Source organism: Ctenopharyngodon idella, chromosome 14 (genome assembly GCF_019924925.1).
Source record: "Ctenopharyngodon idella isolate HZGC_01 chromosome 14, HZGC01, whole genome shotgun sequence".
Classification (NCBI taxonomy): Eukaryota; Metazoa; Chordata; class Actinopteri; order Cypriniformes; family Xenocyprididae; genus Ctenopharyngodon; species Ctenopharyngodon idella.
This window is the reverse complement of record NC_067233.1, coordinates 21,207,510-21,229,181: the sequence shown is the minus strand read 5'-3', so window position 1 is coordinate 21,229,181 and position 21,672 is coordinate 21,207,510. Positions and strand designations below refer to the sequence as shown.

At 38.2% G+C, this 21,672-nt stretch overlaps 1 protein-coding gene, 1 long non-coding RNA gene and 1 other non-coding gene across 4 annotated transcripts; 1 reads left to right on the top strand and 2 right to left on the bottom strand.

Moving 5' to 3' along the window:
* Positions 1-8,723: 8,723 nt before the first annotated feature.
* LOC127494883 (natterin-3) lies at positions 8,724-13,741 on the bottom strand. 2 transcript variants are annotated; one of them, XM_051861078.1, is made up of 2 exons: positions 10,027-13,741; positions 8,724-9,872 (listed from the first exon to the last, which is right to left on the bottom strand). In XM_051861078.1, the coding sequence occupies exons 1-2, from the start codon at positions 10,124-10,126 to the stop codon at positions 8,866-8,868; spliced, it is 1,107 nt and encodes a 368-aa protein (XP_051717038.1). In that variant the 5' UTR covers positions 10,127-13,741; the 3' UTR covers positions 8,724-8,865. The 2 variants fall into 2 exon arrangements, with proteins under 2 accessions (XP_051717038.1, XP_051717039.1); XM_051861079.1 differs by having other exon boundaries at positions 8,724-9,852.
* Positions 13,742-17,619: 3,878 nt separating this feature from the next.
* On the bottom strand, positions 17,620-21,134 carry LOC127494274 (uncharacterized). Its single transcript, XR_007924838.1, has 2 exons — positions 20,547-21,134; positions 17,620-19,922 (listed from the first exon to the last, which is right to left on the bottom strand). It is a non-coding gene; the product is annotated as an uncharacterized LOC127494274 (long non-coding RNA).
* Positions 20,648-20,729, top strand: trnal-aag (transfer RNA leucine (anticodon AAG)). Its single transcript has one exon. It is a non-coding gene; the product is annotated as a tRNA-Leu (tRNA).
* Positions 21,135-21,672: the final 538 nt, after the last annotated feature.

The window sequence follows — 21,672 nt, the reverse complement described above, 5'->3', positions numbered from 1 at the left end:
TTTTTTTTTTAAATACATTATGCTGATGCATTTGTGAGGATTATTTAATTATAGTATCCTTAGATATAATTCAGAGTAGTTTACTGCTCTTTCTGCAAAGAAGAACTTGCTTTATTAAAATGAAAATGAGGAACTGCTGCTGTCAACCGGGTGATAAAATTAAGAGACGTTTGAAAGAGGTGATTGAAATGCAAATCAGATTGCTGATATACGATTGTGGTCGGAATTTACATGCGGCTCACTCTTGAGTGTTCATTTTTTAGATTAAACCAGACCATATCTTCTGGGACGGCTGCCAATATAAAGAACAACTATGCTGTGCACTAAGCGAGGAAGACAGAAGACGGCACATGCTGCAGAGAGAAAAAGAGGATGGACCGGCCGCTCCACCCCTGAAAGAGAAAACTGATAGTGTATCTCAGAGGGGCTGGACTGAAACCACAGTGCATCAACAGCTGCATTGAGAGGCAGACAGAGACACAACTGCATCCTCCAGACCTCCAGTGCTCTCGTCAGATCCTCATCACAGACTGACACAATGCACTGGACGAGGAGAAAGACGTGAAACTGAAAGTAAGGACTCTTTCAGAAGTAATCTCAGAACTGCCAGATGAATCTGAGAAAAGTAACACAGTCAACCGACTGATGATTGAGCAAGACTCTCTATCTCTTCCCTCATGTACAGTTACTGCATATTCACTACAGAGACCGCCTCAAATTCTGATTCATCACATCAGTGTGTACCTTCACTGGTCTTATAGCAGTTCTTTGTATTTTGATAAACTAACAACACTCTGCCTAGGCACCAGTCCAACCTTATAAAATGAAGCTAAGTGTTTGATCTGATTCATAAATCAGCTAAAATTTGGACTGGACTTACAAACCCGATTCCAAAAAAGTTGGGACACTGTACAAATTGTGAATAAAAAAGGAATGCAATAATTTACAATCTCATAAACTTATATTTTATTCACAATAGAATATAGATAACATATCAAATGTTGAAAGTGAGACATTTTGAAATGTCATGCCAAATATTGGCTCATTTTGGATTTCATGAGAGCTACACATTCCAAAAAAGTTGGGACAGGTAGCAATAAGAGGCCGGAAAAGTTAAATGTACATATAAGGAACAGCTGGAGGACCAATTTGCAACTTATTAGGTCAATTGGCAACATGATTGGGTATAAAAAGAGCCTCTCAGAGTGGCAGTGTCTCTCAGAAGTCAAGATGGGCAGAGGATCACCAATTCCCCCAATGCTGCGGCGAAAAATAGTGGAGCAATATCAGAAAGGAGTTTCTCAGAGAAAAATTGCAAAGAGTTTGAAGTTATCATCATCTACAGTGCATAATATCATCCAAAGACTCAGAGAATCTGGAACAATCTCTGTGCGTAAGGGTCAAGGCCGGAAAACCATACTGGATGCCCATGATCTTCGGGCCCTTAGAAGGCACTGCATCACATACAGGAATGCTACTGTAATGGAAATCACAACATGGGCTCAGGAATACTTCCAGAAAACATTGTCGGTGAACACAATCCACCGTGCCATTCGCCGTTGCCGGCTAAAACTCTATAGGTCAAAAAAGAAGCCATATCTAAACATGATCCAGAAGCGCAGGCGTTTTCTCTGGGCCAAGGCTCATTTAAAATGGACCGTAGCAAAGTGGAAAACTGTTCTGTGGTCAGACGAATCAAAATTTGAAGTTCTTTTTGGAAAACTGGGACGCCATATCATCCGGACTAAAGAGGACAAGGACAACCCAAGTTGTTAGTATAGTGAGGAGATATACCATACCATCCAGGGGTAAACTGTTAAATCAGATCATTGGTGATGCTGTGAAGTGTAGAGAGAGTGTAGACTCTGATCGCAAGACAGAGCTTCAAAGCTGATAAGCACGTTACAGAGTTCTTTAAAAAAAAAGAAGAAGAAAAAAAGCAAGAGGACAAAAGGGGCACAAAGTGTCCAAGAACAAAATGCGGATGGTAAAGCTATGATACTGGTCATCCCATCTTGGTTAATACATATTTTTGGGAGGATAACCTGAACTAATAGCCTAATTCCAAAATTCCTAACTCATGAAATCACAAATGCTGTCATTATCAGGGATTATGATTACATGATGTTAGTGGTTTGGCCATGGATCCAAGAATATGTGGAGATCTCCAATTTTTTATCAGAGCAGCTCATGAGCAACACCAAAAAGATAATGAAGATGAAATTATATTGCACAGATGAATGAAAAAATGCATTTAAGGAATTATGATTGGTTCTCCTAACTGTGGAATGCCTCGGTCTAAAAGATGATTTGATCAATTAGATATTAAGTAATTTGAGGTGTTAGACTCAAACCCATTGCGACTGACATCGTCTGTCTGCATGAGTCCGAGCGATTAGACACTGTCTCACGGGGAATGCCACAGTGCCTACGTTCAGTAGTTCCCGTCGTAATCGAAGTTGTGTTATTTGATTGGACTTGGTGGTATTCCACCTGTAAGCATACACATTCCCCATTCAGTTCACTGTCTGCGGAGGCAGTGACAAGAATGGGGCAAGAAAATGGGGGTGTGAAAATGTGTGAAAGTGTGTGAGTGATGATGCACCAAGGCAAAGAAAAAACCATGAACAGCTGTATCCAAATGTTCTAAGTGCGTACACAAATTGGATTATGCCTGATAAAATAATGGTCATGGATGAATTTGCCTAACTATCCTGGCCTGGGTGGTTGTTGCGGCAGTGCCACACCTGCGCAGCGCACACATAACTTTTCCTTTTCAGCATGTCAGGATGAATTCCATCAAGCTAATTCTGTGACAGGTGCATGAAATACAGTGTTAACATTTTAAAAGTGGGCTGAGTGTTTTCCAGGTAGAAAATATGAAATAGTTAATAATTTTAAAAAGCACTATATATCAGACATAAAGAAGAGAAATCAGATAACAAAAACCAAATTATGTATGTTATTGACAGAAATTGGAATGACGTGTTCATTCCCTGCTCAATGTATTGGTGGTAATGAGAGAATGGACAGCCCTCATCTTCTCCTTGTCTACCTCTGTCTATCTATTATATATATATATATAGGTATGGAATGTGTAGATGCTATCAAGAGATTGGCCGCAGTTTCTTTATTGAACCAAATTGCTGTTCTGAATGACACCTGATTGTGACTACTGGGAAAGACCAGTAGTCACAAGTTTGGTGTTCAAAAGCTTTAATGCGTTCAAGTCACACTCATACCGGTATCACAATGAGAGACAAGCTGCAGCTGTGGCACAACTGTGCATTTCTGATTTGACTTGTCACATTGAATGTTGCTCTGCATTGTGAGGACTTGACTGGTTTCTTTTCACATCTAAAAACTTGTCCATTTAAACACTGCAAGAAGACATGTACTGTCTTGTCAACATTCACATCACATTTATCAAGATGTCATAAAGGAAAGAGCACAGTCTAACTGATGATATTGTTCAAGGAACAAGTGAAAGCCAGGGAAGCACTCAGGAGTCTATGGTCCGTTCCGAGGACAGGCGTGAGGCGGCTTCCTCACGTGAAATGACTACAATGAGATTTGTCCTGAACATGATGACTGTTTCTAAAATATCTGGCTGTTTTAGCTTAAGTTGCAGGCAAAGTTGTTGCTTCCTACATCTGTTATTCAAGCTGTCACTGAAGGACTCCAGGAGATACATGACATCAGCCTGTCAAAGTCCATGCAGGAGCAGCACAGCTACACCCATTGGCAAGTTCACAACAAAGATGTTCTTAAGGACGTTTGGGATGGAAAAGTAATTGCAAAAAAATGCTTTGTTTAAGTCAGATCCCATGTCCTCGGGCTTGATTCTCTATCAGGATTCATTTGAAGTAGTCAATCCCTTAGGTTCAGGAATTAAAAAACAAAGTGCTTGCTGTCTATTTCACTTTAGGAGACATTTTGCCTCATAATCGATCCACCACTGACCATATGCAACTTGTTCTCCTTTGCAGAGAGCAAGATTTCAAGTTCTTCAGACAAGATTTGGTGATGGGACAGCTGATAAAGGATCTCAAAGACCTCGAGGTGAGTGGCATCCAAATGCCCAGTGGTGAGATTAGGAAAGCCATTGCCGGAGATAATCTAGACTCATGTGCTATTGGGGGTTTTGTTGAAAATTTCAGCAACAGTTCCTTCTTTTGCAGATTCTGTGAAATTGATAGACCAACATTTGTGGCAGACCCACTGGCTGAGGGACCAAGCAGGACTGTGCAGTCATATAAAGGTAATGTCAAAGCAGATGATTTGGACCAGAAAGGTTTGACTCACTGTTCAATGAGTTATCACACTACTATGTCTGCCAGCCCGGCTTGCCTCCATGCATTGGACATGATCTTTTTGAAGGTGTTCTATGTGTCCTATGATTTGGCTCTATGCATTAAACATCTGGTCAGAGTTGAGAAACAGTTTACGTATGTGGAACTGAATAGAAGAGTAAATCACTTCAGATACCTAGGCAATAATAATGCACATGATGAGCCAAGTGAGATAAATCAAGTGATAAACTTGAAGGGTGTGCTGTTCAGAGCTGATGTTTCCTGAGATTGCTACCAGTGCTATAGGAGATAAAATAAGGGACCCAGTTGATAATGATGTGTGGTAAGTTGTTTTGCAGCTCCCACAGTTGGTAGAGTTCATTTGTGCACCTGCCATTTCTGCTGGACAGATTGTCTAAAGATAATGATACATGTATTTTCGAAAGAAACTATTTCCTGACCATCCTCTGAGGCCAAAACACCATTATGTTAGTCACTATCCAGAACTAACAGTCCAGTTTGGGCCACTCATTCGTCTCTGGACACTCAGATTCAAAAGCAAACACGCTTATGCCATTAGTGCACCATTTCAAAAACATTTGCTCTACTCTTGCTGAAAGGCATCAGCTTTTTCAAGCTTTCTTAAGTGCCAGTAGTCTGTTCCCACCCCATGTTGTAGTTGAAAAAGGAACTGATTTTTGCCCATCCAATTACAATGATGATATTAGAGAAGCTGTTTCACACCTTAACTGTCAGTCAAACACACTAATTTCATATGAGGCAAAAGTGAAAGGGACTAAATACAAAAAAAAAAAAATGTTTCTTGAGCAAAGTAATGATGGCATTGTATTTGGCAAAATCAAAGCCATTCAAGGAGATTACATCAGCACAGATGTGGAGGGAGCTCCTGGAGTGTCTAGCGGAAAACTACCAGCAAAATATGATTAGATACATCTGATCCTTATCACAGTCACGTAGGCCATGAGGCCTCAAAACACTTCTGGCTTTTATACAAACCCGATTCCAAAAAAGTTGGGACACTGTACAAATCGTGAATAAAAAAGGAATGCAATGATGTGGAAGTTTCAAATTTCAATATTTTATTCAGAATACAACATAGATGACATATCAAATGTTTAAACTGAGAAAATGTATCATTTTAAGGGAAAAATAAGTTGATTTTCAATTTCATGGCATCAACACATCTCAAAAAAGTTGGGACAAGGCCATGTTTACCACTGTGTGGCATCCCCTCTTCTTTTTATAACAGTCTGCAAACGTCTGGGGACTGAGGAGACAAGTTGCTCATGTTTAGGAATAGGAATGTTGTCCCATTCTTGTCTAATACAGGCTTCTAGTTGCTCAACTGTCTTAGGTCTTCTTTGTCGCATCTTCCTCTTTATGATGCGCCAAATGTTTTCTATGGGTGAAAGATCTGGACTGCAGGCTGGCCATTTCAGTACCCGGATCCTTGTTCTACGCAGCCATGATGTTGTAATTGATGCAGTATGTGGTCTGGCATTGTCATGTTGGAAAATGCAAGGTCTTCTCTGAAAGAGATGACATCTGGATGGGAGCATATGTTGTTCTAGAACTTGGATATACCTTTCAGCATTGATGGTGCCTTTCCAGATGTGTAAGCTGCCCATGCCACACGCACTCATGCAACCCCATACCATCAGAGATGCAGGCTTCTGAACTGAGCACTGATAACAACTTGGGTTGTCCTTGTCCTCTTTAGTCCGGATGACATGGCGTCCCAGTTTTCCAAAAAGAACTTCAAATTTTGATTAGTCTGACCACAGAACAGTTTTCCACTTTGCCACGGTCCATTTTAAATGAGCCTTGGCCCAGAGAAAACGCCTGCGCTTCTGGATCATGTTTAGATATGGCTTCTTTTTTGACCTATAGAGTTTTAGCCGGCAACGGCGAATGGCACGGTGGATTGTGTTCACCGACAATGTTTTCTGGAAGTATTCCTGAGCCCATGTTGTGATTTCCATTACAGTAACATTCCTGTATGTGATGCAGTGCCGTCTAAGGGCCCGAAGATCACGGGCATCCAGTATGGTTTTCCGGCCTTGACCCTTACGCACAGAGATTGTTCCAGATTCTCTGAGTCTTTGGATGATATTATGCACTGTAGATGATGATAACTTCAAACTCTTTGCAATTTTTCTCTGAGAAACTCCTTTCTGATATTGCTCCACTATTTTTCGCCGCAGCATTGGGGGAATTGGTGATCCTCTGCCCATCTTGACTTCTGAGAGACACTGCCACTCTGAGAGGCTCTTTTTATACCCAATCATGTTGCCAATTGACCTAATAAGTTGCAAATTGGTCCTCCAGCTGTTCCTTATATGTACATTTAACTTTTCCGGCCTCTTATTGCTACCTGTCCCAACTTTTTTGGAATGTGTAGCTCTCATGAAATCCAAAATGAGCCAATATTTGGCATGACATTTCAAAATGTCTCACTTTCAACATTTGATATGTTATCTATATTCTATTGTGAATAAAATATAAGTTTATGAGATTTGTAAATTATTGCATTTCTTTTTTATTCACAATTTGTACAGTGTCCCAACTTTTTTGGAATCGGGTTTGTAGTAAGCAAACTAATTCTACAAATGTTTTCTATAGGAAAGATAAAATACTTCATCAATAACAGATCAGAATATTAGCACAGTTACATAACACTGACATGTTGATGGTGTATTTCTTTCTATTAGCTGGAGAACAAAATCAATCTGCTGATGTCCCTCCAACAATACCTCTGCCTTCCTCCACGTTATGCATTATACAACACTTTATGTAGCTAAAAATTGTTTAAATCTTATGCAGTTAATAATTTAAATTTAAAATTCAGCTGCCAGTCATTAATAGTCAGCAATAGGGTAAATATATTGTATACTGCATTTTACAATCTTCTTTAAATATAGCAAATACACACATTCAAGAAGATTGTCAGGTGAAGCCGATTTAAGAACTCAGGAGAGCTTCAAAAGGAGTGGACTGAAGCTGGAGTCAGTGCATCAAGAGCCACCACACACAGACGTCTTCAGGAGATGGGCTACAACTGTCACACTCCACGTACCAAAGACAACGTCAGAAGCGTCTTACCTGGGCTAAGGAGAAGAAGAACTGGACTGTTGCTCAGTGGTCCAAAGTCCTCTTTTCAGGTGAAAGTAAATTTTGCATTTCATTTGGAAATCAAGGTCCCAAAGTCTGGAGGAAGAGTGGAGAGACACAGAAACTGATGCTTGAAGTCCAGTGTGAAGTTTCCACAGTCAGTGATGATTTGGGCTGCCATGTCATCTGCTGGTGTTGGTCCACTGTGTTTTCTGAAGTCCACAGTCAACGCAGCCATCTACCAGGACATTTTAGATGGAGATGCTGATTTCATTTTCCAGCAGGATTTGGCACCTGCCTACATTGACTACAGGGGGACTTTAAGTAAAAGTACAGAAGTACTTGTGTACAGCCATTTGCATGGATCATAACTGGTAAATTTTTATGAAACTATTAAACAGAGACGTGACATGATTAGTTTGAGGGCACACCTATTACAAACACCCCCACTTGCTCTCATACTGTGCAGTATACCAGTATAATATGAACACAGTCTTGTATTTCTCTTGTTGTGTTTGCATGCAAAATATGAAACTTATAATAGTTTTTCTAAATTAAGCTTTGTCACTGGTTTAGTCACATCAGCCATCATTTCTTCTGTGGGGCAACACTCAATTGTCACTTTGCCATCACTGGGTGCTGATCGAATTAAATGATACCTTATCGACATGTTTACATCTTTGACGGCACACTGGGTTCTTTGACAGAGCTTTTTCTTTTTTCTCTTTTCTTCTTTTATTCTGTTTACTGTACACACAGTGATCAGCTGAATTCACACAAAATCATTCTCACTGAGCGAAACTTCATTTAGCTTGAGCATCGGATTTTTAAGAGCATTTCATAATAAACAATGTTATAATTGGAAAAATTATTTGTAGATGGCAAGGAAAGACAACTAAACTTTGAAATTACAATTAACTGTGTTTTCTGCTCATGATGAAGGTGTTTGGTTATAGTACAGTAGTAGTTTTAGTAGACAGGCCTACTTATGTTGAGCAAAATATAAAAATTGTCCAGGTTTACAAAGAAACACCCTGAAGCCCCACACAGTGTCTGCTCTGTCACATGGCCTTCTGCCACACATGGGCATCTAAATGTGAAAATAAACATTGCTTGATGAAACATCTGATCTTCTACCGTTTCTAACACCAATATGCAAAATATGAATTTTTTAATTCTCAGCCACTTTTTGTCTAGTAGTTTTAAATGTGTTCTTCTAAACAAAGTTGTTGTTATCTGCTTGTAAAAATAAAAAGGAAATACAAAATAGGAATAAAAAGACTCAATGTAAAAATTAAATGTTAGCATGTTAAAATTTAATGGTTATTCTTGAAATCATTTTGAAAGCAAGCTTCTTCTTTTTTTATTACTTTTTTAACATTCTATTAAGATCACACACATAACAACATGTCATTTGTTTTTTTCAGAAGTTGTGCAGGTTTCATGCATTTCCACATTTCATGGCATCTTTCACGGGTGTGCAGCGGTTCACAGATGTTTGGAGTTCTGCTACTTCCTGATTTTCATAGATGCCAGAAACAGAGGTTGTGCGTTCTTCATTGTTCCTGTATTGTCGGATGAGCTGACCAGAGTACGGGACTGTAGTCGTAAAGGTTGTGCTTGTAATCTCAATGGTGCAAGATTGGTTGGGTGGAACCTGTACCTCCATACTCACTGAGTGCAGGACCTTATCAACATTGGATGTCGTTATAGTTTTCGAGCGACTATAGTCATATTTCAAACTAACTTTTCCACCTAAATTAATTAAAGTTGGAGTTTGACCAGAGACTGATCCTTCTATTGCCCCTCCGATTGTATGCGTACGGCCCTTTAGAAGAGAACTTGATTCGTCACTGCCTTGATCCAACTTCACCACATGTTTGGCTGGATCACAGTTCTTGTTGACAGCTGTGAACTTTTTTAGCACTTCTACTTTTCCTGGCGTTTTCTTTTCTGGGACTACATAATTATCAATTTGTAATACCTCCCATTTTATGTCATTGTTTAGGGTGAGAACTTCGGTTTGCATGTTTTTTTTCTTTATTTTCGTTTTGGTCAAATAAGCCATACCAAATTCATCTTGAGCAATGTAGTAACGTTTACAAATCCATACTGGGGTAAATGGAGTCTGGCCACTCTGTATATCTGCCCATGTTTTCCACTCTAAATTTTCAAAGTTGTCTTTATTCACTAGAAATTGACGTACTTCATTATTAGCAGTTTGGCTATAAAGTATATCTAACTTAACATTATTACATTTCCCAGTTAGAATAATGTAATAATCTGGGGAGTCATGGGGAACTAGAACTGCATCTTCAGGTGGAGTTTGTGATTCAACCAACTCCAAGTAAGTGTTCGGGTCAAGAATGCTCTGGTCCTTATCTTTCCCAGCTGAAGGCTTGCTGGAAGATGATCCACGAGCATGACGCTGATGGTGATTAGAAGGGTCTGCAAGACAAATCCAAGAAATACACAAACCCAAGACTGATTACTTACTGATTATTAACAATAATTATAAATAAGTATAGCTTCACACATGGATTAGTTTAGGAGTTCTTCAGCGAGCAGAATGTTGAAACACAAGAACCGAAGGTGAACATACCAGTGCTTTCAATGTCAGAAAGATCCTCTGAATTCACCCCAGCATACAGCAGACGGATCTGGAGCAGAGCAAAGATGATGACCACGCTGAAACCCATCATCACCTTCTGTCACAATATCTGTGAAGTGATGAGAAGATGAAACTGATGAACTTACATTGTTATTAACTCTTTCTCCACCAGCATTTTTGATCATTTTCACAAAAGTTTCGCGGCCCCAAGAATATTTCGTTGTGAATATCTGAACATACAATATATCAAAAGAAAGAAGAGAGCCTCTACTTTTAAACAAGAAGAATCATTTATATCACAAATTTGAAAGAACACTCCTAATATAAAATGAATAACAAGACACCTTGTTTAAAGTCACATGTGGAATTTTGTACCATGTCTTACCTGTGAACGATCACCTGTAAATGTAGAGCTGATGAGACTAAAGTTCTTCAGAGCTCCGTGAGACCTGTCCAGCACACGCACTCGTATATATCACAGCCCTGATGCAAATACAGCTGTGCATATTATCATACTGATCAGAGTTTACAGGGTTTTTTTTTTTTTCAATTGCTAGCATCAATACTGAAGCCACATTTTCAAAACTCTTCATACGTTCAGCGAAACAGAAGTCTATGTGGACCAAACTGTCAATCATTTTTCATTGCTTTCACACAAAATGCATTCAATGACCATGTTTTCCAAAATCCATGAACACTTTTGTCATTCATACTTCACCATCTGCAATATATTTGCAGCACATTTTTAAAATCTTAGCAGAATATTTACAATGGAATTAAATAATAATTATTCCGAACACTGTAAACTGTAGTTGCAATTTCAGCTGAAAGCCAACCCAGGTGTCCTATTGATTGTTAGTCTAGACAAAAAAAAACAACAACATAAAAGTTACTAATTCTGTTTTCAAAAAATAATGTAAAAACAATTTTCCCCCCCTCCAGTGCACGTCACACCTGGGAGACGTTCATATTAGAGATGCATTGATACCACTTTTTCCAGAACAGTTTTAGTACTTGACAATCCAGAGTACCGATATGTGTATTTTCATTGCATTTTCATTTATAAAAATATTGGGCAGAGAAACCAAAATAATATGAAGCATATTTCCTTCTGCTTTTTTCATGCCTCATTAGAGCTGCTCCAGCAGGGCACAAGGCAAGTGCTTCACATAGAAAAGGAATTAAAATAATCATAAAATAATCACAACATATCATGCATATGGAAATAAAAATAACAATCGTATTGAACTAAAGTCTAAAACACTATTCCTGAAGCCCCACACAGTGTCTGCTCTGTCACATGGCCTTCTGCCACACATGGGCATCTAAATGTGAAAATAAACATCGCTTGATAAAACATCTGATCCTCTACCGTTTCTAACATCAATATGCAAAATAAAACTTAACTGATGATTTTTTTTTTTTTAATTCTCAGCCTCTTTTTTGTCTAGAAGTTTTAAATGTGTTCTTCTAAACGAAGTTGTTGTTAACTGCTAAAAGCACGGCTCAAGAAAGAGGAATGTTTTCTACTGGCGTGGTTCAAAGCTTGAAGTCCGACTTCCGGTGTGAGAACGCTGGCGCGCTTGTGCTGCCGCTTCACGCTGGCACCTGTCTGTTTGTTTATTGGCTGATACGTTTTTGGATATGTTTCTGCTGGGATTAAGCGACCTTGAGCTGAAAGGCGCTATATAAATACAGTTTTTTCAACTGCTTACATTTTCAAAACTTTGTCTCTTTTTTTCAAAACTTTACACACAAATCCAAGAATTGCACACACAAAATGCAAAATGCCTCACATCTCTTGCAAAATGAAGCGCTGCATTCAAAATATCACAAACACATCTCAAAAGCAAACATTTGTCTTACTTTGCAAACACCTCTTCCATAATATTCTATTTTTGGATATATCATATACACACAGTTACTCAAAACCTAAAGCTCTTCTTTCATGAGCTCCTGTGTACATTTCTGTACAAGACTGCTCCATCTCTCCTCCTGGCTGGGTCCGGCCACAATACTTCATCCATGTCACATTCTGTTCTCTCTTGCTTATCCAACCTTGGATGGAAGCAGTGTCAGTGTCCAGCACCATGTGGAGAAAAATTCCTCAACAGGGTTTAGAAATGATGAATATGGAAGCAAGTAGACAACAGAAAAATTGTTTAAAGCCTATAACTTGACCTTTGGCCTATTTATAGGCCTATTCTAAAGCCATGATTGGTTGGTGTTAAGTAAAGCAATGAGTGTTTGCACATGTGAGGAGTTAGTGTGAGGCACTTACTTAATGAGCACTAAAAGAGTAGGTACTTACAATTTTTCTCGATTACTTAAACACTATAACCAGGCTTATGAATTAAAATTTCAAAACCATAACGCCATTTATCAAAAAGCACACCCATTTCCCTAAACTATAAACACTATTCCCCTTTTTGACACATGAATCAGATTTGTTGAACTGTCACTGCAAAACTCTACACACAAATCCCTTCATTTCTCATTGCCTACACCATGTTGTCATTTTGAAAGCACTAGCATTCAATATTGTTCACTCAAGTCAGCACAGCCTGAGCTCAATTAGCACACAGTTACCCACGTGGAAACACGAAGAGTCAAAATTTATCACACACCAATCAGAACCTTCAACAGAGAGATAAAAGAGCCAGAGTTCATTCAGTTTTGGAAAAATGGATCCAGAGAGACGTGATTGAAATGGTCGAGGACACCAGAGAAGAGGAGGAGGAACAAGAGCTGTAAAGAGTGGAGGAAGAGGTGAAGGAGGATTAAGAAGGGGAGGATGAGGATGAGGGGCAAGGAGACAAGGAGTCTCAGATGAAATTTGTGCCACTAGCTGACCATGTCCTTGCCCATGGTATGACTATGAGGGAGGCTGGGCAATGAGTTCAGCAAAACTGAAGTTGCTTCACCGTCGCCTCGATCATAAGAACCTTCAGGGATGAAAACAGGCAGGTGTACCTCAGTGTATCTACTGTAACTTCTGAGTGCTGTACTCTGTTACAACACATGCATCAAACTGCCTTACATACAGATAGAGTTTCTGTCTGCTTCCATTTTGTAAAAAGCACGTGTTATAGTTACAGTAATCAGTACTTCTATTTTTGTAGGACACAGAGACGATGAAATGGAAGAAGCCAGACTAGACATTTCAGTTGATGTGTGTCAGGGGAGGATCAGGCATGCAAGAGGATTTTCCCACCAATGCCTGGATAGGGCCAGTACAGCCTGTGATGTTGATGAGATTCTCTGGCCTGTCCCAGACCAAAGATGTGATGCTGGGGCAGAATATTTTTTGTTGTTGTTTGGTGTATTGTACTGTACAGAACATTAAGGAATAAAAATGTGCAAATGTATACATGTGTTCATCATGTTAAAACTTCCTTGAGGATGAGAACTACAAGCAACATAACTTATTACTGGGTTTTGGTTTTTGTAGTATTGTTTTGAATTTCTCTCACCAGTGTGTAAGACTATGTTGTAGTGTGTGTGTGTTTTTGAGGGCTTGTGTGTCATGTCTGAGGACAAAGTTTGGTTTTTCAGCAAGAGTGAATGGTTTTGAGTGTAGAGCTTCATTTTGACCTGAAAATAGGATGTTTGGGGAATTGGGTGAGACGTTATGGATTTGTGTTTACTATTTTGAGAATATAAGGCATAGTTTCAAGAAATGTGTTTAAGCAATCGAGAAATCTGTAAGTTTGGCTGAACTCATTGCCCAGCCTCCCTCATAGTCATACCATGGGCAAGGACATGGTCAACTAGTGGCACAAATTTCATCTGAGACTCCTTGTCTCCTTGCCCCTCGTCCTCATCCTCGTCCTTCACCTCTTCCTCCACTCTTTACCGCTCTTGCTCATCCTCTTCCTCCTCCTCTTCTCTGGTGTCCTTGACCATTTCAATCACGTCTCTCTGGATCCATTTTTCCAAAACTGAATGAACTCTGGCTCTTTTATCTCTCTGTTGAAGGTTCTGATTGGTGTGTGATAAATTTTGACTCTTAGTGTTTCCACGTGGGTAACTGTGTGCTAATTGAGCTCAGGCTGTGCTGACTTGAGTGAACAATATTGAATGCTAGTGCTTTCTAAATGACAACATGGTGTAGGCAATGAGAAATGAAGGGATTTGTGTGTAGAGTTTTGCAGTGACAGTTCAACAAATCTGATTCATGTGTCAAAAAGGGGAATAGTGTTTATAGTTTAGGGAAATGGGTGTGCTTTTTGATAAATGGCGTTATGGTTTTGAAATTTTAATTCATAAGCCTGGTTATAGTGTTTAAGCAATCGAGAAAAACTGTAATCCTTATTAAAGTTACAAAAGATATTCAGTCGAGAGCAGTGAGTGATTTTCTCTGTCTTTTGTTGTTAGATTAACATTGAGGACAGCAGTAGGTTTATTAGGCTGCTGTCACTTTAAGAGCTGCATGATTTCTCGGGTCCCTAAATCTGTACTCGACCCAAATCGACTTGAATCACTTCTTAACCAAACCCGACATGCAAAAATTAAAAAAAAAATAAATTAAAGAAAAAACCCTAAGCGAGACATACCCAATAAAATTAGATCTGAGTCTGACCTAACGGGCATTTATTTTCGAACCCGGCTGAACCCGAACATAAACATCATTGGCGTGTGCACAGCCTGCAGCCCCGCAGCCGGTCAGGAAAAATCCCAGTGTCCCGCTGAATGATTTCACCGCTGCTCCATTACTTTCATTTATTTATTTACTTATTTATTATTACTTTTTTTTACTTTGTTTTCCAAAACTGTAACTGTCAAAGCCACCTCATTACTGGTTTTTATTCTGCCCATCTTCATAAACATAATTGTTTTTACATAACCAAATGGAAGAGACACACTGTAACTCTAAACTCATTCGTTTATTTCAGATGCTGTCACATCCCACAATCATCTGCAGAGAGAAACTGATCTTCACACATAATGAAGGACGTAAAGAATCATAGAGGATTGTGAAGATATTTCAACTTGGTCTTCATTACTTCTATATCATGTTCACTGTCAATTGTTATTTATTAATATATTCAGCTAATAACTGTTGTTAGAGCACTGTCATTTTTACCACAATTTGCCATGTCAATAAAAAATAAGTACCTAACTGACACAACATGCTGGTTTTTGTTTTGTTTTGTTTTTAATGTAAGACCCAAATAGAGGCAACAATATATTATTAGACCAGGCAAGATAGAGGAGTAAAAATAATAATAATAATAATATTCTAATATTGATGAAAATAAACTATTATTTATAACACCATTAAGGTCCAATACAGCACTTTCAAAGCATGGTTCTTATAAAAAGGGTTATTTAGCACCAAAAAGATGTGTTTAGGGTCTTAAGATTCAGGAATATATTTTGGAAATGTATTCTAGGTGCAGAACAGCCAATTGATGGAGACACATGTTCAAATCCTCTTTCACACACAGTTTATTTCAGTGTAGAAGTAAAGATGTTTATCTCTCTGTCTCTCTATCATAAATGTTTTACTATCAACATGCAAAGTGATGAATTTGAATTCTACCTGCAGTTGCACTGCCCGTTATATCACTGTAATTCCCGTTATCTTGACACTGGTAGAATTTTCCACAACTTCTCCTTCTCCTGAGTTATATAGACGTTCAATACTCTTCTTGTTATCATAAAAAAATGTGTGTTAAAACAAAACTGGTTTAAAGTTCATTGTAGGAGCTGATAAAGTATCTGGCAGTTATGGTTGAGCTTTGAAAGAGCTGAAATAACAGAGGAAGTACTTTAATATGTGTTTTAAATAATGTTTGTTGTGTGTAAATGTAGGTTTGTATGTTATTCTTTTCTTTTCTTTTATTGGTTGATATGGATCTAAGGGTCTGAAATAAAGAATGAAATGAAAAAATGAAATGAGGAACAGACTTACAGATCTCCAGTACTTGATTGAGTAAACTCGTTCCCTCAGTTTAATTGAGTAATGGGGTCTTGTATATGTGAGTTCTCTTAACTTGCTGCTCATGTAGACTGTAACTGCCAAGCTGACTTAAAGGGTTATTTCTCAGGGCACGCACAGAACTAGCAAAAGCGTATTGTTTTCAGAGAAACGTGATTAACAAAAAAGAAGCCTCACTTTCTTTCCAGTCACGTGAACCCAGACCACTAGCCTGCTCTACAGGTAGCCCATATTACATTATGTTATGTCATATAAACAGTATAAAAACAATAAAATAACAGCACAATTGACTTGCCTCAAACAGCTCAGTAGGTATTAATATAATTATTGTTTTTGTTGATCCATTTAATTTATTGCTACACTTTAATTATATTATCAGAAAACTAAACACATTTAGCATCGTCAAGCTTTTATTTGTGCCTAATAGATAAAAGAACGGGGATGCTGTAAATTTTACCTGCCACAAGATGGCACTGTTTTCGACACTCTTGATGCTTTGAAACTTTTCCCGAAACATTTAGGGTGTTTTCACACCTGAGTGTTTGTTTCGGAACTTGTTGCGTTTTCTCCCTTGGCTTGGTTCATTTAGGCATATGTGAACACGACAATCGCGCTCGGACTCGCACCAAAACAATCGCTCTGAGACCGTCTGAACGAGGTGGTCTCGACCCAATTGCAAACGAACTCTGGGGCGGTTCGCTTGTGGTGTGAAAGAAATCGGACCCAACGGACCAACGACCCAAGCGATATTATATTTTAAAGTGGGAAATGTCTTATATAAAATGCAGCATTGTTTGACTCTGTGAGTGAGAACATTAGTTACTGCAGTTGAAAACCAAAGAGCACCTCTTCATCTTAAAATGTTGTGTAATCGTGCTTCTCTGTGCAAGAACGCTGTCAAGCCTTGATTCCCGCTCTAGCTGCATTATAACGTCCATATAGTGTTTCCATGTGTCTCAACACTGTTAGCCTACTAGACAGCGCTGAGAGATACAGAGAGAGTGAGCTTGAATTCATACGGATGTAGTATATAATTTAACCGCTGGAATGACGGCTACATGACGCAGAGGAAACTCTGACCAATTAGAGGACACGCATACAACTTGCATAAACACATTTTGGTACGCTTTGAAATATTGCCTTGTGAAAGCAAACCGCACCAAGTGTCCTTGAGCTTAGGAAAGGCACTATATAAATTAAACATATTATTGTAAGGAGAAAATGCAACATTGAAACAAATTAAGTCCCTGTTTCAGAACAATGCAATCGATGTACAGGTGTGAAAACCTTCAAAGATTCAAGAGGCTTCATTTCTCTATCCCTACTCAATAGATTTAGGCCTTTTTGCAAATGTTTCAATCGAATTTAGCTAATTTTGAGCCTGTTTTTAAACATTAACTATCTGTAACTCTATCTGTCATGTCATCAGATTTCTTTTCACCCATATCCCCCACGCCCACCCATGCACACACATACACACATCTGACTTTACAACACACAAATGCACACCTTTAATCTCATTCTCTCTTGCTTTCTTAATATGCCATGAGTGTACGCAGATAGATTTTAATAATCAATTTAAAGCTGCAGTCTGTAGGAAACTTTTTCCTCGTCGAAGCAGAGACCAGGAGACGTTGGGATATCTTTCAAGCAGAAGTTACTCTTTATTGAGAAACGCGCTGTGCGTCGCTGTAGTCATCCAAGTCCAACTAAGGCAGTGTACTTGGTAGTTCATATACATTCAAGGGGGAGGGATACATAGAGTAGAGGTGGAGACAATCTAAACAAAGCATGCAAATGCAGTGCAGGAATCAGCCCATTCCCTACATTTCCCAGCCATGATCTAATCAGCATAACGGTGTCATTCAAATGCATAGGTGCTAATCCACTCAGTCTGATAGTATCGCGCATACCTTTACATTATCATAGAGACAAAGGCACCGCTGTATCTTGAGCTTGTCCTGCCAAATGGTCAGAAAGTGCATGAAAGGTTAATGTTACAGACACCTGGGCTGCCTGCCTTGATCTCCTTAAATTGTCATTATCTTTACCTCAAAATATTAAATACAATATACTTCACCTTAGTATTTCATGTGAGGTTATGTCAGGATGTAGGATCAGCAGATCTTAAACAGATTCTTAAATTTGTAATCCCACAAGTCCATAACTTTTTTTATTTAAAAATGATCCGAAATCAATTTTTGAGCAAGCTCATAACCAGCCAGTGTTCAAAACTATCTCCTTACCTTAGCCCGATTCACAACGGTAAGCTTGTAATAATGTTTTATAATAAATCGATACTGGTGGGTTTCCGCGGGTAATTCGAGCATGCAGCCGTTCGCCGTTGCGTCATTACGTCACGTCTGTAAACAGAAAGGAAGGAGTCCCTGCTAGTTGGCTTTATCATGTCCGGATGCTGCTTGTAGCGGATCATTTATAGCAGCTGCAATAAATAAACTCATCATTTTGATGGCGGATTGTAATCCAGAAAGGTCCAAATGACAATCATCAGTGACAACTGGAGATTCAGCCGTAGTCAAAAGCAAAAGACTTCGGACTGTGGAGTCACTACAAAAACTGAAATCTACGGGTAACGCTAATACACACTGAATACACAGTCACACAATGCTGATGTTGTTAACATTAACAATAATAATAATAATTTGCATGGTTTGATGTGATCTGAGCTAAGAGATCTTTAGATTTAATCACCATTGGCAGCGTGATTTATTGTAGGCTAATGCTTTTCCCTCAGTTGGTCAGAACAAAAGTGGCAGACATGTTACTTATTTGTTCAGATGACATTTTCTGGTGAAAATTCTTACTTTGGTCATACTTCAAGACTACAGTCTGTGATTCCGGTGCGGTGATTGACAGCAAACATTAGATTCGTCCATGCTGAGGAGCCTTGCCGAGGCACAACGCACGTAACGATAATAATTCCGCATATAACTGCAACTGCAGGTTTCAAACAGAGATGCCGACAAAGAGGCAAAACTACGGACTGCAGCTTTGAAAAAGATGTGAAAAAAATATATAAAAACGGCATTAATTAGCGCCCTCTCATGGTACGCAGAGTGCATACAGCCGTACAGCTACGGTTCATTCAACCAATAATGAAATTTCTGTCATTAATTACTCACCCTACTCATGTCGTTCCACACCCATAAGACCTTCCTTTATATTCAGAACACAAATGAAGATATTTTGATGAATTTTGAAGATATTGAAAAGATTAACATGACGGCACATACTAGATGAGTTGAATCAACTCCACAGCAACTACATAAATTTATCCACTAACCATTCAGAAATGTCTAAAAGTTGTAACTTCTTCCTGAGTCTCTCCATCAGTGTCGACTCCGGTTTGAACAATGTAAGGCTGAACACCGTTACTGACAATCCTCATTTTGGCTGCGTGAGATTCTCCAGCTTTGTTGTTGTTGAGCGACCGAAGCGCGAGCTGTTAAAGCTCCGCCCTCTTCTGGAAAGGGGGCGGGAGCAGCAGCTCATTTGCATTTAAAGGGACACACACAAAAACAGCGTGTTGCGTCGATTATTGCGTCGATGTCCCTCCGATAACAGACCAGTGTGCATCTAATAAATTATTCATTCAAGAATGTTGTGCAAGTTTACCTCAACAATGGAGCCACGAACTTCACATACTTTTGAAAATTCAGCGTTTAGTTGGTCCTGGTAAGCGCTCGTCACAGTTGTAAACATGACAGCTTTCTTCTTCCACGAGGGGGTTTTGTGACACAACATTTGTTTCCAGGCGGACCGTTAAAGAACGGGACACGCGTCTCCCGGACATCCTGTAGAATTCAACCAACCAGATGACGACTTCGAAAATCCTGAAGTGTTTCCAGTTAAGTGTGCCATATGCATCAGACGTTCAGCCAGCGGTCCGTGGGCGTGACACCTGAGGCTGAGACTGGATGGCCTGGGGTTGAGTAAATGAGGACATTTTTTGGGTAACTATTCTTTTGAAGATTTTTTTTTTTAATATGTAAAAAAAAAAAATAATAATAATAATAATAATAATATATTTCAGAATTCCAAAGAACAATTTTCCAGTGAGGACATGTCAGATCAGGACCACCCAGATATCAAGCAACCATTGAAACAATGCTAAATCATGTTAATGCATCAATGTTAATTGCACGGAATCAACTTTACTTCTGCACCAGCAACTAATGTTGAGAAATTGCTGGAATTGATGTTTGGTTCAACATCATGTTAGCGCTCTCAGAGAATAAAACACAAGAACTACAGCTGACTGCCAGCCACAGCCTTAGATTACATCAACTGAAGATAAAAGTATACTTTAAATCTCGGATGATTAAACAACCTGACCCATGACTTCTAGCTGTTGTTTATGAACACTTGTGCATTGATAAAGAAAGAGATTGATAGAAATAGCTCAGCTAAAGATGTCTGTTTTCATGATCAAGTGACACTAATTAAATCAGGAGTACCTCTGTGAAAAAAGTCAGAAGCGCGAGATGTAAACTCGCAATTCTGATGGGGAAAAGTCAGAAATGTGAGATTAAAAAGTCGTAATTACCTTTTTAGGTTTTATGAATCAAGCTTCCTTAATTCTGCGATGGCCGTGGAGTGTAATAATTCAACTAGCCGAAAGGGGTCAGGATCATGGGCTGTCTCAGCGGTAGCGTGGCCGAGCGGTCTAAGGCGCTGGATTAAGGCTCCAGTCTCTTCGGGGGCGTGGGTTCGAATCCCACCGCTGCCACATCGTTTTCATTCATACACACATGAACTGCTATTAATTGAATTACACTGTTCATGAATCCTCATGATGGACACATTGTGTTCTCTTTGATTTAAATTGCTGTTTTCATTTTGTCAGACAGGTGTTTTGATTGTGGACTGACTAATATAATATTCATAAAAATAGCCTACCATTCCAGACAGACTCAGTGACCACCACTCAAACTATTAAAGCAGTATTACCACAACAATAACTGATTAAATGTAAGTGAGATGTATTTTATTTTTTAAGTTACTAAATTACTATTTATGTTTTTAAACTTCTACACTGCTTTTTTATTTTTTTATTTAAATCTAGTTTTAGTTTGTTATTTAGTTTTATCAGTTATTTATTTTATATATTCAAATCAAATGTATTTATTTTAATCTTTTTTTTTTTTTTTCAAATGTATTAGCAAATTTATTATTTCTTCAAATAAAATATTTATTTTAATTTGTATTCATTTAATCAAATGTTTTATTTTTATTTAATCAATTAATCAATTTATATAATCAAATTATTTTAATTAAATACCATTATCCATTATTTATTTAAATCAAATTTCATTTTAATCAATTTATTAATTTATTAATTAATTATTTTGATTTAAATCGCGTTTTAGTTATTTAGTTTTATACATTTTTATTTTATACAGTTAAAACAAATTTGATTACAATCATTTTCTTTTTAATCAAATGTATTAGTTTGTTATTTATTTAAATAAAGTGTATTGTTTTAATCGGTTTTATTCATTTTAATAAAATGTTTTTTATATATGTTTTTATTGTTTTAAATATTTTTAAATCAAATTATTTTAATCAAAAACCTTTATTCATTATTATTTCTTTAAATTACATTTAATTTTAACGAATTTATTAAATATTGTTTTAGTTATTTAGTTTTATGTTAATTTTATGTTATATAT

What these genes read in the sequence shown, in the direction of transcription:
- LOC127494883 (XM_051861078.1), bottom strand. Translation starts at nt 10,126, where the DNA reads ATGATGGGTTTCAGCGTGGTCATCATCTTTGCTCTGCTCCAGATCCGT. An exon ending in TTCTGACATTGAAAGCACTG is followed by an intron (nt 9,873 to 10,026) that starts GTATGTTCACCT and finishes TTTGTCTTGCAG; the next exon opens with ACCCTTCTAATCACCATCAG.